Below are 19904 nucleotides of genomic sequence, written 5' to 3'. Positions count from 1 at the left end.
CTGAAATCCACACTTGACAGATCCTTTCTGATACCATCAAAATTAGGCTTTCTCCAATTTAGAATCACTACCCGTGGACCAGACCCATCTTTTTGCAAATTTACTTTGAACCTAGTGGCATTTTGATCACTAGATGTGAAGTGTTTCTCTACATTCAGTAATAGCAGATCAAGTTTCACACACTCTCTTATTGGGAATTTTACATACGGTTGAAGGAAACTTACTGAACAGATTTAACAAACTCTGTCTCAACTAGTCCTTTTACTGTATGGGAGTCCTGGGCAATATGTGGAAAGTTAAAATCACCTACAATAACAACCTTATGTATCTTGCAAGAGTCTACAATCTCAATACAAATTTGCTCCTCTAAATCCCTCAGACTCTTGGGTGGGTTGTGATATAGCCCCATTAACACGGTCACATTTTTCTTATCTCTCAGTTCCACCCATAACACCTCACCGGAAGAGTTCTCCAGTCTATCCTGACTGAGCACTGCTCTGAGTAGTAACACCACCCCACCTCCTTTAATCCCATCTGTTCTGTCACGTTTAAAATAATGGAACTCAGAATACTGAGTTGCCAGTCCTGCCCTTCCTGCAACCAAGTCTCAGTAATGGCCACAAAATCATAATTCCAGGTTTTGATCCATGCCCTGAGCTCATCCACCTTTTGTACGATACTTCTTATATTGAAATATATACAGCTCAGGACATTTGTCGCACCATGCTCAACCTTTTGATTTCAGTCTTTATCTGAGATCTTACCAATATCTGTCTCCACGACATCTTCACTAACTGTTCTAGCACTCTGGTTCCCATCCCCCTGCAACTCAAATTTAAACCCCACTAGCTAGGATAGTGCTGCACTGTGGGGATATTCATGCTAAGATATTAGTTCCCTTCCAATTCAATTGCAACCCGTCCCTTCTGTACAGGTCCCACCTTCCCCCATTCTTTCTTTTTGTATTTGCACAATTTTTGGTATGTTTTTTCTACAAATTGGTTATTTGTCTGTCCTGTTGGGTGCAGTCTTTCTTTGACTCCATTGTGTCTCCTGCATTTACTGTGATTGTACAGAAGAAAATGAATTTCAGCTTTGTACGTACATGGTGACATATGTGTACCTTGATAATAAATTTACTTTGAGCTTTGAACTTTGAGTTACAAAGGAAGAAAACAATAAAATTTATAGAGGATGATGTGCTTTTCATGTTCGAAGGGATGTGGGAAAGTCTGACATCTTCAATGTAAGAAATGTTCAATGAAAAAGTGGAATGCAGTAACTTATGAATACACCCTTCAGGTGGAGCTTTCATATGACAGATACATCATTCATCCTTTTTCAGATAAATTCTGCTGATGACAAGGGGGTACTTACTGGCAAATGGAGTGAGCCATATACTGGAGGGGTGTACCCTTGGTCATGGAATGGAAGTGTTGCAATCCTCCATCAGTGGTATAAGAAAGGCCGTTGGCCAGTTCGCTACGGACAGTGTTGGGTGTTTGCAGCTGTGGCCTGCACAGGTAAGGATTTTATTCTGAAATTGAATTTATTTCTAAACTTCTGAACTTTTGGAAGGTGAGAGTGACTAGTGACAGGAACACAAGTAATTACACAAGCTTCATTGAATGTAAACAAAAGGAAAGAAAGACAAGTGGGGGCAAACCGGGGCCTCTTGAAAACAGAGACAATTATTAATAATGTGGACAAGTAACTGGATGAGCAAGTTTGGAGCAGCACAGTGACACACAGCAGAACTGCTACGTCCCAGCTCCAGTAAAATGGATGCTGTCCGTGTGCAAAGTTTGCACAAACTCCCTCTGACTGTATGGGGTTTCTTCATGTGCTCCATTTTCCCCTCACATTACAAAGGCAACTGGAGAAGATTCTTAGAGGCAGGATTTCTGATAACTTGGAAAAACAAGGATAGTCAGTATGGCTTTGTCAGGGGTAGCTTGATTGAATTCTTTGAGGATATGACAAGCACATTGATGAAGATAGAGCAGTGGATGGGGTGTGTATGTATTTTAGTAAGGCGTTTTATAAGCTTCCCTTTGGTAGGCTCAGTCAGAAAGTCAGGAGGCATGCGATCCAAACTTGGCTGCATGGATTCAGAACACGCCTGCTCATGGCAGATAAAGGGTGGTAGTACGTACAGCATATACTGCCTGGAGGTTAGCGGCCAGTAGTGTTCTGCAGGAACCTGTTCTGGGAGCCTTCCTTTAATGGTGAACCCACGGAAAACATCTAGCCTGGACGATGTACCTGACCAAGTACTGAAGACTTTTGCTAATCAACTGGCTGGAGTGTTTACTGACATCTTCAAACTCTTGCTTCTGAAGACTGAGGTCCCCACCTGCTTCATGCAGGCTTCAAACATACTGGTGCCCAAGAAGAACAAGGTAACCCGCCTCAATGACTACCTTCCAGTTGTGCTTACATCAGTGTGATGAAATGCTTTGAGAGGCTGGTTATGAAATATATAAACTCCTGCCTGAGGATCTGCTCAAATGTTGACTCTGCTATAACAAGTCATCAGCAAATGCCACTTCATTGGCTCTTCACTCAGCTCTGGAACACGTAGAGCATGAAGCTGCATACCTCAGAATGCTCTACGAGTTCAAATTTAATTACCAATCAGCTATACACATGAATACAGCCAAATGATGCAGCTTTCCTCTGGGGCTAAGGTGCAAAACACAGAACCATAGCACACAGCACAAAAAGCATATATAATTACGATAGCAGAAAAATCATAGTTACAATGAAAAACTACTGCTGAAGATTCTGAGTGTAGAGTTCTGTAGATTGATAGTGCGTGGATACTGTCCTGGAGCCACTGTTCTGCCAGAGCAGCCTGAAATATTTCCCCACATCTTGCAGTGCAGCTGCAGCTGAACGCAATCCACCGAGCAATCACAATAAAAACGTCCATGACAATCATTGGATCGTCCATTAGGTTACGCACTGTGTCCATGCGCTACTGATGCCTTCTTCCCTCGGTGGCTGAACACGTTGCAATATGGTGCGCAACAAGTCCAGCTCCATTGCAAACGGGCTAGACCCACAGTACCTGATGTTCATAGTATCCAGCAGTGTCTTGTGATCTAAAAAAAGACATGAAGGACAAACAATCACACCTTTGGTTAGACCCAAGGAGGTTGCTGCATTCAATCGCACCGCCATCGTACTGCCCTCTCCTTTCATGTCGGTGATGTCAAGGAAGTCCTTCTGCAGACTTGCTGTTTCCTGACCGCCACCTTTTTCCCCCACCCACCCACCTATCTTTGTATCATCATCATTAACTACAGATCAGTATTCAACACTATCATCCCCTCAAAACTAACCACTAAGCTCTGTGACGAGAATACACATAGATAAGATGTTAGCTGTCCTGTGTGATCAGCAGTTGGTCTGCCACCTGTCTTCAAGAGAGAGATAAGGAAGACAATGGAGCAGCATCTGGAGATGTGTAATGAAGGGACGGGGGAGAGAGCTGTCTGGAGCGGCTCCCCCTTTGAACCCTGAACTGTTTGAAGTGGTGGACAGGCAATGCCCCAGCAGGGGGATAAAAAGGGACAGGTTCGCTAAGGCAGGACACACACGACACCCGAGGTAGCGAGACCCTGGAAGCGGTGCGCCTCTCACGAGTCGGTGGGAAGTACCGGACAACGCACAGGGTGGAAAGGTACGATCAGTGGGAACCCGGTGTGTGTCCGCCCTTGCTTGGGGGCCGGGTTCACTGCAGAGGATCGACCGCATCTGGAGGAGGGGTCACAGTCGGTGACCTCAGGTGACATCACCAAGGACCCCCGAAAGTTGCTTGTGAGCAATATCGCCGGTCTGTGAGGGGAAGCCGTTTCTGAATGATCAGTCGTTCCCGTTCTCTCTCTCCCTCCCCCCACGTTGTCGATCGCCATGGCAATGATTACTGCGAACTGAACTAAATTGGACTGAACTTTTGTGTCACTTTGAAATTTGGTCATTTACCCCTAGACAACGATAGAGCTTGATTGATGCTGTTATTTTAAATTCTGTGCACATGTGTGATTATCATTGCTGAACTGTTGCATTTATTATCCTTTCGATTACTGTGATGCTTGTTTCTTTATTAAAATTTTCTTAGTTCTAGTAATCCAGACTCCAACTGAGTGATCCATTTCTGCTGGTTTGCCAACCCAGTTATGGGGTACGTAACAGCTCCAAGACCTAGCCCTTGATATCTCCCTGTGCAACTGGATCTTCAATTTCCTCACTTGTAGGCCCCAGTCAGTATGGATTATTTGAGGAAGTAACAAGCAGGATAGACAAAGGAGCATCAGTAGATGTTGTTTACATGGTAGGGGCAGCTATGTTAGGGATTTTAAAGAAATTCTTAGATAGGCACATAAATAATGGAAAAGATGGAGGGCTATGTAGGAGGGATGGGTTAGATTGTCCTTAGACATGATAAAACGTCAGCACAATATCATGGGCTGAAGGGCCTGTACTGTGCTATAAGGTTCTTTGTTCTAGGTCTATCTTTAAGCCTGGAGGTACCTGCTTTCAGGTTTATGTATATTCTGCCTGATCATACCAAGTTATATTGTGATCAGAGCGAATGCATAAGTGAGGTATTTGATTACGAGGTAGCGCTAAGTGTAGACAGAATCCATGGAGGGGAGGGTGGTTTTCCTGATGTGCTGAGCTGTGTCCACAATTCTCTGCAGCGATTTTGCAATCGTAGGCAGAGCAGTACCGTAACAAGATGTGATGCATCTGGATAGGATGCTTTCCAGCAACACACATAAAAGTTGCTGGTGAACGCAGCAGGCCAGGCAGCATCTCTAGGAAGAGGTGCAGTTGACGTTTCAGGCCGAGACCCTTCGTCAGGACACTTCGTTAGGATGCTTTCCAGTCTGGATCAATAAAAAAAGATTGTGTTAAAGGGGAAATGCCAAATATCTTTGGTTTCATAGAAACCATAGAAACTACAGCAAAGAAACAGGCCTTTTGGCCCTTCTTAGCTGTGCCAAACCATCTTCTGCCTAGTCCCACTGACCTGCACACGGACCATATCCCTCCATACACCTCCCATCCATGTATCTGTCCAATTTATTCTTAAATGTTAAAAAAGAACCCGCATTTACCACCTCATCTGGCAGCTTATTCCATACTCCCACCACTCTCTGTGTGAAGAAGCCCCCCTTAATGTTCCCTTTAAACTTCTCCCCCCTCACCCTTAACCCATGTCCTCTGGTTTTGTTCTCCCCTTGCCTCAGTGGAAAAAGCCTGCTTGCATTCACTCTATCTATACCCATCAGAATTTTATATACCTCTATCAAATCTCCCCTCATTCTTCTACGCTCCAGGGAATAAAGTCCTAACCTATTCAACCTTTCTCTGTAACTGAGTTTCTCAAGTCCTGGCAACATCCTTGTAAACCTTCTCTGCACTCTTTCAACCTTATTTATATCCTTCCTGTAATTTGGTGACCAAAACTGAACACAATACTCCAGATTCGGCCTCACCAATGCCTTATACAACCTCATCATAACATTCCAGCTCTTATACTCAATACTTTGATTAATAAAGGCCAATGTACCAAAAGCTCTCTTTACGACCCTATCTACCTGTGACGTCACTTTTAGGGAATTTTGTATCTGTATTCCCAGATCCCTCTGTTCTACTGCACTCCTCAGTGCCTTACCATTAACCCTGTATGTTCTACGTTGGTTTGTCCTTCCAATGTGCAATACCTCACACTTGTCTGTATTAAACTCCATCTGCCATTTTTCAGCCCATTTTTCCAGCTGGTCCAAGTCCCTCTGCAGGCTCTGAAAACCTTCCTCTCTGTCTACTACACCTTCAATCTTTGTATCATCAGCAAATTTGCTGATCCAATTTACCACATTATCATCCAGATCATTGATATAGATGACAAATAACAATAGACCCAGCACTGATCCCTGTGGCACACCACTAGTCACAGGCCTCCACTCAGAGAAGCAATTCTCTACTACCACTCTTTGGCTTCTTCCATTGAGCCAATGTCTAATCCAATTTACCACCTCTCAATGTATACCTAGCCACTGAATTTTCCTAACTAACCTTCCATGCGGGACCTTGTCAAAGGCCTTACTGAAGTCCATGTAGACAATATCCACTGCCTTCCCTTCATCCACATTCCTGGTAACCTCCTCGAAAAACTCCAATAGATTGGTCACACATGACCTACCACGTACAAAGCCGTGTTGACTCTCCCTAATAAGTCCCTGTCTATCCAAATGCTTGTAGATTCTGTCTTTTAGTACTCCCTCCAATAACTTACCTACTACCGACGTTAAACTTACTGGCCTATAATTTCCCAGATTACTTTTCGATCCTTTTTTAAACAACGGAACAACATGAGCCACTCTCCAATCCTCCGGCACCTCACCTGTAGACAGCGACATTTTAAATATTTCTGCCAGGGCCCCTGCAATTTCAACACTAGTCTCCTTCAAGGTCCGAGGGAACACCCTGTCAGGTCCCGGGGATTTATCCACTTTAATTTTCCTCAAGACAGCAAGCACCTCCTCCTTTTCAATCTGTACAGTTTCCATGATCTCACTACTTGATTCCCTTAATTCCATAGACTTCACGCCAGTTTCCTTAGTAAATACAGACGCAAAAAACCTATTTAAGATCTCCTCCATTTCCTTTGGTTCCGCACATAGCTGACCACTCTGATCTTCAAGAGGACCAATTTTATCCCTTACAATCCTTTTGCTCTTAATATACCTGTAAAAGCTCTTTGGATTATCCTTCACTTTGACTGCCAAGGCAACCTCATGTCTTCTTTTAGCCCTCCTGATTTCTTTCTTAAGTATTTTCTTGCACTTCTTATACTCCTCAAGCACCTGATTTACTCCCTGTTTCCTATACATTTCATACAACTCCCTCTTCTTCTTTATCAGAGTTGCAATATCCCTTGAGAACCAAGGTTCCTTATTCCTATTCACTTTGCCTTTAATCCTGACAGGAACATACAACCACTGCACTCTCAAAATTTCTCCTTTGAAGGCTTCCCACCTACCAATCACATCGTTGCCAGAGAACCTGTCCCAATCCACGCTTTTTAGGTCCTTTCTCATTTCTTCAAATTTGGCCTTCTTCCAGTTCAGAACGTCAACCCTAGGAGCAGATCTATCCTTGTCCATGATCAAGTTTCCTGAGGGAGAAAGGCACTGGTGATCTCTCTTATACGTGGCATCAACGTGGTCAGACTAATAAGGCCTTTGATGATGATTATTCCTAGATACTTGAAACTTTCAAACCCCTCAACTTCAGCACCATTGATATAAACAGGACAATGTGTACCACCCCTTTCTGTGTGCAGTAACTAGCTCTTTTGTTTTGCTCATAGTGAGGGAAAGGTTGTAGCTGTGACACCATGTCATAGGTGCTCGATTTCTTTCCTGTATCTCAACTCAACATCAGTGGAGAATAGAAGAAGAAGGAATCAATCTGGCCTCTTAATTCTCTTACCTGCAGCTGTGTTCGATATTGATGGGTAGGGCAGAGCATCCCAAGATGTCAGCCTTGCGGGAAATTCAACTGAACGTTATTGATAATGCTGCTTGTACAGTACATTAACGCCTCCCATGTGGGAGCGGCTAACTGAGTGGCATAGGAGTAACTCTATTAACCACCACTACATCTCCCATTCCTGAAAAAGGTAGAAAAACTAGGTACAGACTTCTTGACCATAGAACTGCATTGAAATTATAGTCACTGAAATTGCATGACTCAGTTCACTTTATCCACAGTACATAACTCATACTCCTTACACAAACAAAAAAAGAATTGTCAACATTATAACTGTCTTTCTCTTTGTTTTTAACAATGTCTCACTCTCTTTGTTTTCTTCCTTTTCTTCACTGAGTTTTTAAAAAATACTTCATTTTGCGAAATGCTTTCAACATTTAAAAAAGCATTAAATCTGATGGAGGTCAGGGTAGACTAGCTGAATACTCCGCAAAGTGAGAGGATTATTCTGCCTCTTTAGTCACTTGCCCTAAGCTATTAGGCTGTGCAGTATATCTCTGTGGTGGGGCAGATAAACGACCATATCTGGTATAGGTCCTGGAAGTGTTGGAGTGGATGGAGATTCTTGAACAGGTGTGTCCACCCCAAGTAAGTGGCCCTTGTTATAAGGGTCAGGCCACTCTATTTCTTTATCTTCCTTTTATGGACTTTGAAACTATAGAAACGCACACCTGTACCACCTGATTTCACTTGTGACGTTCTGATCACAAACAACCGTGGTGCATGCTGCTGGACAATTGTTCCTTTGGTGGATTGATTTTAAACCCAAAAACAGATTCACCACTCCTGAGTGGCCACAAAGACATTATTTATGTCCGAGGTCATGCATGATCTTCGTTTTCTCATGCTGTGTTGTCTCAAAATTTCTCGCTCTGTCTAAGTCCAGTAAGTGAGATTGGAGAAGGGAAGGAAGAACGGGCAGGCTTATTGTCGGTCTCCGGCCCATTGACAGCTCTTATGGACTGCAAGATTCACAAGAGGTGTGAAGTGATAAGCTAACAGTGGTTTGTAGGGGTATCTTGTCTTCAGTAGGAGACTCTTAACAGTTTGCTCTGTTCTGTCCACTTCTCCACTTGCCTGTGGGTACTTGTCTGCTTTTCAAACTCCTGGATTTTGAATTCTGAGCAGCTGAATTGTAGATTGGTGATAACGTATCTTCTTCGCTGACAATCAACACTGGCGCACCTCAAGGGTGTGTGCTTAGCACACTGCTCTACTCTGAATACACATGACTGTGTGGCTAGGCATAGCTCAAATACCATCTACAAATTTGCTGATGATACAGCCATTGTTGGTAGAATCTCAGGTGATGATGACAGGGCATACAGGACTGAGATATGCCAACTAGTGGAGTGGTGCTGTAGCAACAACCTGACACTTAACGTCAGTAAGATGAAAGAGCTGATTGTAGACTTCAGAAAGGGTAAGACGAAGGAACACATACCTATCCTCATAGAGGGATCAGAAGTGGACAGAGTGAGCAGTTTCAAGTTCCTAGGTGTCAAGATCTCTGAGCATCTAACCTGGTCCAAACACATTGATGTTGTCATAAAGAAGGCAAGAAAGCCGCTATACTTTATTAGGAGTTTGAAGCGATTTGGCAGGTCAACAAATACACTCAAAAACTTCTATAGCTGCTCACTACTCTCTGGCGTCTCTGACGGGCTGCATCACTGTCTGGCATGGAGGGGCTACTGCACAGGACTGAAAGAAGCTGCAGAAGGTTGTAAATCTAGTCAGCTTCATCTTGGGCACTGGCCTACCAAGTACCCAGGACATCTTTAGGGAGCGGTGTCTCAGAAATGAAGTGTCCATTATTAAGGACCTCCAGCACCCAGGGCATGCCCTTTTCTCACTGTTACCATCAGGTAGGATATACAGAAGCCTGAAGGCACACACTCAGTGATTCAGGAACAGCTTCTTCCCTTCTGCCAACCGATTCCTGAATAGACTTTGAAACTTTGGACACTACCTCACTTTTTTTATACAGTATTTCTGTTTTTGCACATTTTTAAATAATCTATTCAATATACGTAATTGATTTACTTATTTATTATTACATTTTTTTCTCTCTCTCTGCTAGATTATGTATTACATTGAACTGCTGCTGCTAAGTTAACAAATTTCACATCACATGCCGATGAAAATAAACCTGATTCTGATTGTGATTCTGGACTGTTGTCTGACACAAGAGTCTCTGGTATTCCATGGCAAGTGAATACAGCTTTCAGGTGCTGTATAACTGCTGCTGAGGATGGAGAGGACAGCTTGGACACTTCAACATTCCATGAGTTGTAATCATGTGAGGAGATATTTAACCATATAACCATACAACAATTAAGGCACGGAAACAGGCCACCTTGACCCTTCTAGTCCATGCCGAATGCTTACCCTCATCTAGTCCCACTGACCTGCACTCAGCCCATAACCCTCCATTCCTTTCCTGTCCATATAGCTATCCAATTTTATTTTAAATGACAATATCGAACCTGCCTCTACCATTTCTGCTTGAAGCTCATTCTACACAGCTACCATTCTCTGAGCAAAGAAGTTCCCCCCTCATGTTATCCCTAAACTTTTGCCCCCTAACTCTCAACTCATGTCCTCTTGTTTGAATCTCCCGTATTCTCAATGGAAAAAGTCTATCCACGTCAACTCTATCTATCCCCCTCATAATTTAAAATACCTCTATTAAGTCCCCCCTCAACCTTCTATGCTCCAAAGAATAAAGACACAACTTGTTCAACCTTTCTCTGTACCTTAGGTGCTGAAATCCAGGTAACATTCTAGTAAATCTTTTCTGTACTCTCTGTATTTTGTTGACATCTTTACTATAATTCGGTGACCAGAACTGTACACAATACTCCAAATTTGGCCTTACCAATGCCTTGTACAATTTTAACATTACATCCCAACTCAATGCTCTGATTTATAAAGGCCAGTATACCAAAAGCTTTCTTCACCACCCTATCCACATGAGATTCCTCCTTCAGGGAACTATGCACCATTATTCCTAGATCCCCGTGTTCTACTGCATTCTTCAATGCCCTACCATTTACCATGCATGTCTTATTTTGATTAGTCCTACCAAGATGCAGCACCTCACATTTATCAGCATTAAACTCCATCTGCCATCATTCAGCCCACTCTTTTAACTGGCCTAACTCTCTCTGCAAGCTTTGAAAACCTACCTCATTATCCACAACTCCACCTATCTTAGTATCATCTGCATACTTTCTAATCCAATTTACCACCCCATCATCAAGATCATTAATGTATAGGACAAACAACATTGGACCCAGTACAGATCCCTGAGGCACACTACTAGTCACTGGCCCTCAATCTGACAAACAGTTATCCACCACTACTCTCTGGCGTCTCCCATCCAGCCACTGCTGAATCCATTTTACAACTTCAATATTAATACCTAACGATTGAACCTTCCTAACTAACCTTCCTTGTGGAACCTTGTCAAAGGCCTTACTGAAGTCCATATAGACAACATCCACTGCTTTACCATCATTAACTTTCCTAGTAACATCTTCAAAAAATTCAATAAGATTTGTCAAACATGACCTTCCATGCACAAATCCATGTTGGCCTTTCCTAATCAGACCCTTTCTATCCAGATAATTATAAGAATACTTTTCATCAATTTATCCACCACTGACGTCAAACTCACAGTCCGATAATTACTAGGTTTACACTTAGAACCCTTTTTAAAGAATAGAACAACACGAGCAATACGCCAATCCTCCAGCATCATCCCCGTTTCTAATGCTATTTGAAATATTTCTGTCAGAGACCCTGCTATTTCTACACTAACTTCCCTCAAGGTCCTAGGGAATATCCTGTCAGGACCCAGAGACTTAGCCACTTTTATATTCCTTAAAAGTCCCAGTACTTCCTCTTCTTTAATCATCATAGTTTCCATAACTTCCCTACCTGTTTCCCTTACCTTACACAATTCAATATCCTTCTCCTTAGTGAATACCGAAGAAAAGAAATTGATCAAAATCCCCCCCATCTCTTTTGGCCCCGCACATAGCTGTCCACTCTGATTCTCTAAGGGACCAATTTTATTCCTCACTATCCTTTTGCTGTTACTATAACTGTAGAAATCCTTTGGATTTATTTTCATCTTACTTGCCAAAGCAACCTTGTATCTTCTTTTAGCTTTTCTAATTTTTTTCTTAAGATTCTTTTTACATTCTTTATATTGGTTGAGCACCTCATTTACTCCATGCTGCCTATATTTATTGTAGATACCTCTCTTTTTCTGAACCAAGTTTCCAATATCCCTTGAAAACCATGGCTCTCCCAAACTTCTAACCTTTCCTTTCAACCTAACAGGAATATAAAGATTCTGTACCCTCAAAATTTCACCTTTAAATGACCTCCATTTCTCTATTACATCCTTCCCATAAAACAATTTGTCCCAATCCACTCCTTCTAAATCCTTTCGCATCTCCTCAAAGTTAGCCTTTCTCCAATCAAAAATCTGAACCCTGGGTCCAGACCTATCCTCCTCCATAATTATATTGAAACTAATGGCATTGTGATCACTAGACCCGAAGTGCTCCCCAACACATACCTCCGTCACCTGACCTATCTCATTTCTTAACAGGAGATCCAACACTGCCCCTTCTCTAGTTGGTACCTCTATGTATTGGTGCAAAAAACTACCCTGCACACATTTTACAAACTCCAAAACATCCAACCCTTTTACAGTATGAGCTTCCCAGTCTATGTGTGGAAAATTAAAATCTCCCACAATTACAACCTTGTGCTTACCACAAATATCTACTACAGGTTTCCCCCGTCCTCCGAAGATAGAGCGTTCTTATGAAACGGTTCGTAAACCGAAATGTCGTAAAGCGAAGAAGCAATTACCATTTATTTATATGGGAAAATTGTGTGAGCGTTCGCAGACCCAAAACAACCTACCAAATCATGCCAAATAACACATAAAACCTAAAATAACAGTAACATATAGTAAAAGCAGGAATGATATGATAAATACACAGCCTATATAAAGAAGAAATACTTTTCCACAATCATTATTAAACTGTTCTCCATAGCGAAAATCTCATGCAAGCGCTGTTGGCAGAAAATCTCACGCAAGCGCTGTTGGCAAGAACACGCTCTCCAATAACCTTTAAGCTATGAAGCTGCCAAATCATACCAAATAACATGTAAAAATACACAGCCTATATAAAGTAGAAATAATGTATGTACAGTGTAGTATCACTTACTGGAATTAGGAAGACAGCGCCGAGCACACTGATGTTGGTGTGTTAGGCTGAGGCGTCGCAGGTTGGGATGGTGCAGTGGCCCCCACCCTCCAGGCTGCCGAGTGATACATTGCCATGAAGCATGCAGGAATGCAGCGGTAGCCGGGAGGCACACAGCACATCTTTAAGAAAAAAACTGAAATAAACAAGCTAATTAATTAGGTGCCTCCTGGCTTGTAATTGTTGGCCCAGATCAGTGCCAATTTCCGATTGCGTTGTCTCTGATCTGGGCCGACAATTACTTGTCGGCGGCACCTAATTAATTAGCATGTTTATTTCGGCTTTTTTCTTAAAGATGTGCTGTGTGTCTCCCAGCTACCGTTGTATTCTCCGCTAATCGGTATCTGTCTGTGGCCTGGGGGTTGGGGTGGTGGGACACTGGGGTGTCACCTTGTCATCGTCTGTTTCCATTAGAGCAGGCAACCCATCTTCTTCTATCTCTGCCCGCCTCGATGACGAAAGTCAAGGTTCGTTATCTGATGTGGAAGGCTTGCTTGACTGCTGAGCCTCGTGCATTTTTCTATCACACAGTTCTTTGTAAGGACTCAAACCATCCTGCAAATATCCCCTAAACCGACGTACCCTTTCAAAATTAAAGTTGTACTTTATCATTACTCATTTGGTTTCAATTTTTATCCTTTTTTCTTCCAATTGCATCAGCTCTTCATCTGTCAGTTCTTGGTCATGGGATGCCAAAACCTCTTCAACATCATGTTCGTCAGCTTCCACAAGCCAAACTCACATTGTCCTTACTCGTTCACCACGATCAAAATGCTTAATTATGTCTAGTTTTACGCTAAGTGTAACACCCTTACGAGCTCTTTCAGGCTTTTCTGATACCTTAGAACTGATCTTGCAAACGGCTGCTCACAGGCACGTGTTTAAGCAATGCCGACAAGAATGCAGTTCCGAATCTGGGGAGAGCGGCTGCTCGAGGCATGCGCTGCCTTTTATCGCGCGCTGCTTTTTTTCCGTAACAGTGAAAACACCTTCTGAAAGTGAAAACAGGGTACTAATGTAGGTCTTTCGTAACAGTGAGGTTTCGTAAAGTGAACGTTTGAAAAGCGGGGTACACCTGTATCTCCTTACAAATTTGCTCCACCACTTCTCGCTCCCCATTAGGTACTCTATAATACACCCCTATAAGTGTTACTGCACCTTTCCCATTCCTCAGTTCCACCCAAATAGCCTCCCTAAATGAGCCCTCTAATCTATCCTGCCAGAGCACCGCTGTAATATTTTCTCTGACAAGCAATGCAGCACCTCCCCCTCTTGTCCCTCCGATTCTATCACACCCGAAGCAATGAAATCTTTTCAGTTTGTCTCCTTTCACTTTGAAAATCTCTATGCCTGCCATTTGCCACAAAAAGATTGGGAATTCTGTGAGACAGAAAGACTCAGCATGAATTTTGTGCAGTTTTCTGCATGCTTCACACCACTTTACATAATCTCCCATGGTGAGAAATTTTGGGACAGCACCATGTGAGAAAATCAAGAGCATGCATGATCTCAGACACAGAGCAAAGTCTTTGTCACCACTCAGGAGTGGTGAAGCTGTTTGGATTTCAAAACAATTCACTAAAGGAACAATAGTCCAGCAGTGTGCAGAGCAGGCCACCAGCTGGTTTGTCTTGCTCTTAGGCAATAGTTTTCAATGCCTTGATGTCCTTGGTGGATTTGATTGATGATTTTTGGTGTGCATAGAATTAAAATTTATTTAAATCTTACATCCATCCCACAATGTGAGGGAGTAAAAATCTTTGCTTTTTGTCTCCGTTGCAATGTACAGACAAGTAAATCTGTAAGTCTAATTGCTATGGAAAGAAGCTGTTCTGTAGTCTGATGGTCCTGGCTTTAATGCCGTGGTACCATTTGCCAGGCAGAAGCAGCTGAAACAGTTTATGGTTGGGGTGACTGGTGTCCCCAGTGATCTTCCAGGCCTTTTTTACACACCTGCTGCCATAAATGTCCTCAGTGGAGGGAAGTTCACATCCACAAATGTGTCGGGTTGTCGGTACCACTGTCTGCAGTGCCCAGTGATCAAGGTTGGAGCAGTTCCTGTATCAGGCAGTGATACAGCCAGTCAGGATGCTCTCAACGGTGCCTTGTAGAAGGGCTTGAGGATCTGGGAGTTCATGCCGAACTTCTTCAGTCACTTGAGGTAGGAGAGACGCTGTTGTGCTTTTTTTTGCCACAAAGCGGGTGTGTGCAGTCCAGGTGAGATCATCGATGATGTGTATGCCGAGGAACTTGAAACTACTCACCCTCTCAACTGCAGACCCATTGATGTTGATCGAGCCAATCCTGTCTCTGTTCCTCTTGTAATCCACAATCAGCTCTTTTGTTTTTTGGACATTGATGGAGAGGTTGTTATCTTAGCACCACTGTGTCAGGGTGTCAGTTTCTCCTCGGTAGGCTGTCTCATCACTGCTAGAAATAATGCTGATCAAAGTCGTGTCATCTGTGAATTTGATTAGCAGATTGGAGCTGTGTGCAGCAGCACATTCATGGGTGTAAAGGGAGCAAGAAGGAGGCCCAGACCTTCAATAACCATCCTTCACAACTGGTGGCTGCATCTCACCAAGTTTTGCCTGTTAAATAAACACACATGCACGCGTACACACACTACTTTTATATCTACCAGTTCAGCTCTCCATATTTGTGATACCTCGTGTTCCCGTATATAAGCACCCAAATACACACAAGAAATGAATTTAACTCAACATTGCCTACCCATTCTTTCAGATTTTATCTTCAATGCATATCTGAATCTGAAGACCAGTGCCTGAAATCAGTTAATTGCTACATGGACTAACCCCAATAATCCCTCTATCAGAGTATAGTGGATGATTCTTCAGCAGTTCTAGTCAATTCCATTTCTTTTACATTCCTGCAGTTTTGAGATGCCTGGGAATTCCTTCACGAGTTGTCACAAACTTTAACTCTGCTCACGACACAAACGGCAACTTAACTATCGAGGAAGTAATAGATGAATCTGGAAAACTGCTTGGTGAACAAATATGGTGAGTCACAATGGTATTAATTAAAATTTAATACAGGAATAATTTCAATTGTTATTACTTCAAATTGAAACTAATAATCAAAACTATTGGATTAGACAGTGTACAAGATTTCAGTCTATAGTGAAAATGTTAGTTTAAGCTCTTGGATATTTATCCTTCAGAAATTATGATCCAATATTTGAGACCAACATCCATCAAGCACATTTAATCCATTACTTTCTGTACAAATGTGCATCTGCTCTGTCTGAGGTGAACATTTATACTCATAGAACATTGTGCTATTTCTTCAAGTATTCAAAGATTTTTATTTTCCTTGGCAATTGTGGTGAAAGGGTTAACTTGATTTTGGGGATGGTGGCAATATATAACTTGAGTGAAAGTCTTCATGTTGTAAGACACATTGGTATGTATATAATGTCCACATGGACATTAAAATGGTGTCCATCTTCTTCGGTTTATGTAAACTTATGTCAATTTATGTTTGTCTTGTTCATAATGTATTGCGAGGCTGTTGAAATTGGCTAGTTTTCATGGCACTTGTGCCTTGAGGGTATATGCCATATGACCATAAGACATAGGAGCAGAATTAGGCTATTTAAAGAATCAAGTCTGCTCCACCATTTCATTGTAGCTCATTTATTTATTCCTCTCAAGCCCATTCTCCTGCCTTCTCGCCGTAACCTTTGAGAGACAGTATATAAGCCAGAAAGTTTGACAGTATATAAGAAAAATGTCTTGGGGGATTTCTATCTGCAGGTAGATTGGGTTGGTGCTGGAATTTGTAGAATGTCTACACGATGGCTGTTTTAGAGCAGCTTGTGGTGGAGCCTACTAGGGAAAAGGCAGTTCTGGACTGCGAGTTGTGTAATGAACCAGATTTGATTAGGGAACTGCAAACAAAGAAAGAAAATTGGAGGCAGTGATCATAATATGATAGAATTCCCCCTGCAGTTTGAGAGGGATATATCAGATACCAGTATTACAGTGGAGTAAAGTGAATTACAGAGGCATGTGACAGGAGATGGCCAAAGCTGGTTGGAAGGGGACACAGTCAAGGATGACCATAAGACTCTAAGAATTAGGCATTTGACCCATCACACCTACTCCACCATTTCATCATGGCTGATCCACTTTTCCTCTCAGCCCCAATCTCCTGCCTTCTGCTTGTATCCCTTCATGCCCTGACTAATCAAGAATCAATAAAGCTCTCCATTAAATACAGTGCTTATAAAAATAATTCACCTCCCTCGAAAGCTTTCATATTTTATTTTTACAAAATTGAATCATAATGGATTTAATTTGACTTTTTTTGACACTGAACAACAGAAAAAGATTTTTTCATGTCAAAGTGAAAACTCATCTCTACAAAGTGCTCTAAATTCATTATAAGTATATGTCACATACCCCATGATGGGTTAAAGATCCAGCAGAAATGGAAAACACTTGGGAGTCCAGTATTGCTATTAACTAATGGTATTTATTAGTAACTACGCAATACAGTAATATAAAATCAGATATATAAAGCAGGTTAGCAATGATTATATATAAGTAAGTGTGGAAATATATATAGAAACATAGAAACATAGAAAATAGGTGCAGGAGTAGACCATTCGGCCCTTCGAGCCTGCACCGCCATTCAGTATGATCATGGCTGATCATCCAACTCAGAACCCTGTACCAGCCTTCCCTCCATACCCCCTGATCCCTTTAGCCACCAGGGCCATATCTAACTCCCTCTTAAATATAGCCAATGAACTGGCCTCAACTGTTTCCTGTGGCAGAGAATTCCACAGATTCACCACTCTCTGTGTGAAGAAGTTTTTCCTAATCTCGGTCCTAAAAGGCTTCCCCTTTATCCTCAAACTGTGACCCCTCGTTCTGGACTTCCCCAACATTGGGAACAATCTTCCTGCATCTTGCCTGTCCAATCCCTTTAGGATTTTATACGTTTCAATCAGATCCCCCCTCAATCTTCTAAATTCCAACGAGTATAAGCCTAGTTCATCCAGTCTTTCATCATATGAAAGTCCTGCCATCCCAGGAATCAATCTGGTGAACCTTCTTTGTACTCCCTCTATGAAAACCAAACTTCTTTGAGTCTAGGGGTAAATAGATAGCCTTACAAAGATGAGTAAAGTTCAGTTCAGTTTGTGGTATTGAGTTGAGTAGTGATGGAGAGACAGAGAGAGAGAGATTTGAGTCTTCAGGTAAGCTGACACTGTCAATCTTCCCGTTGTCCTCCGAAATCCTTTAGAAGTCACTGACTGTAACCACAACAAGGGGACCGTTCTTCTGTGGTAGAGCTATCAACCCAGGCGAGGGTTGGACACACAAATAATTCCCCACCGTCTTTGCACTGCGAGAGCCACTGATCGATTCTCCTGATCGATCCTCCAAAACCCACTTTTTCTGTGGGCACAACAAAGCTCATTTAGTATCCAAAACCATGTGTCTGTAGGTCTAACAGCTGACCTTCTATTTATCTCACCGTGCCGAGTACCAACTGTCCATCAAGCAGCTCCTCCCCTCTCTCTCTGTAAGAACTTGGAAGCTGCTAGTGTCCTTGTAGAAAGTATAAACATGCTGCGGAAAAACAATAACACCATCTCAAAGTAATCTTTGCCTCTCTCTCTCCTTCTTTCTCTCTCTTTTAACAATTTGTCTGTGTTGGACAACTCTCTCTCTCTTTACAAAAGCACAGTTCATAGGGGTAATTCAGGACCCCGTCACACCCCCTTCCTTTTAGAAAAAAATTTTGATGCAGTCAAAATTTTAGTTTAAATGTAAATTACAAAGTTTAAAACAATGCATGTATAGTCATCAGATAACAGAGCAAAAATATGTACAATTTCTAATTTAACAGCTAGATAAACAATCAGCTATAATGTTGTCAGTACCTTTCACATGTTTGATTTCTAAGTCATATTCTTGCAATATCAGACTCCAATTTAATAACGTATTCTTATCCCTCATCTTAGTTAGAAACACTAACAGATTGTGATCCATGTTAACCACAAGTGGTCTCTGGGCAGGACAAACATAGACCTCAAAATGTTGTAAAGCCAAAATAAGTGCTAGTAATTCCTTTCCAACAGTGGAATATTTTTTCTGATGCGCATTAAATTTCTTTGAGAAATAAACTACTGGGTGTTCAATGTCATCCACACCCTTCTGTAACAGTACTGCCCCAGCAGCTTCATCGCTAGCGCCTGTCGCTATAGAAGATGGCTTGGAAAAATCAGGTTCTTTGAGCACAGAATGATAACACAGGATGGTTTTCAGGCATTAAAATGCCTCCTGGCAAAGATCACTCCATACAAATCTTACCCTCTTCCCTAGGAGTTTCGTTAGGAGGCGAGCGATGTCTGAAAAGTTCTTACAAAACTTACGATAATACCCAACTATTCGTAAAAACCTTCTCAAAGCTCTCTTGCTGGACGGAACAGGAACCTGAGCAACAGCTTGAACCTTGGCCGGTACAGGAGCTGGTTGGCCCTGGCCTACTACATAACCCAGATATGTAACTGTGGCATGACCAAAATCACTTTTAGCGAGGTTCACAGTAAGATTAGCCTTGGACAGCCTTTCAAATCAGTTTTTCTACCACTGCAATATGCTCTTCCCTTGTGTCATTCCAGACCACTAAATCATCAATATAAGCCCCTGTGTTTTCTAACCCTCTAATCACAGAATTGATCATTCTTTGAAGTGTCCCTGGAGCATTTTTAACCCGGATGTTAAAACGTTGTATTCATACAGTCCAGATGGTGTCACAAATGCTGATATTTCTCTGGCCTTCTCTGTTAAAGGAACACACCAATATCCTTTTAACAGGTCAATCTTTGTAAGGTATTTAGCCTTCCCCACTGTATCAATACAGTCATCCACTCTCTTTCCTTGTTCCTTCTTGTTTCCAATTTCTTGTTCAACCATTTTACTTTTCTCTAAATTCATTCTGTAAGGATGCTCTTTGATCGTCTGGGCTGAATTTACAACGACGTCATGCACTTCAGTTGTA

General features: G+C 42.1%; 1 protein-coding gene across 1 annotated transcript in view; it reads left to right on the top strand.

Moving 5' to 3' along the window:
* LOC140185918 (protein-glutamine gamma-glutamyltransferase 2-like) overlaps positions 1 to 19904 on the top strand; it is a 67187-nt gene that overhangs the window by 25473 nt on the left and 21810 nt on the right. The window contains exons 6-7 of the mRNA XM_072239720.1: positions 1346 to 1523; positions 15760 to 15886. Coding sequence (XP_072095821.1) covers positions 1346 to 1523; positions 15760 to 15886 — 305 coding nt within the window. The remainder of the gene's footprint in view (positions 1 to 1345; positions 1524 to 15759; positions 15887 to 19904) is intronic.

Source organism: Mobula birostris, chromosome 2, assembly GCF_030028105.1.
Source record: "Mobula birostris isolate sMobBir1 chromosome 2, sMobBir1.hap1, whole genome shotgun sequence".
NCBI classification, from domain to species: domain Eukaryota; kingdom Metazoa; phylum Chordata; class Chondrichthyes; order Myliobatiformes; family Myliobatidae; genus Mobula; species Mobula birostris.
Note: the sequence above shows the minus strand (reverse complement) of the source record. Positions and strands in the feature narration are given on the sequence as shown.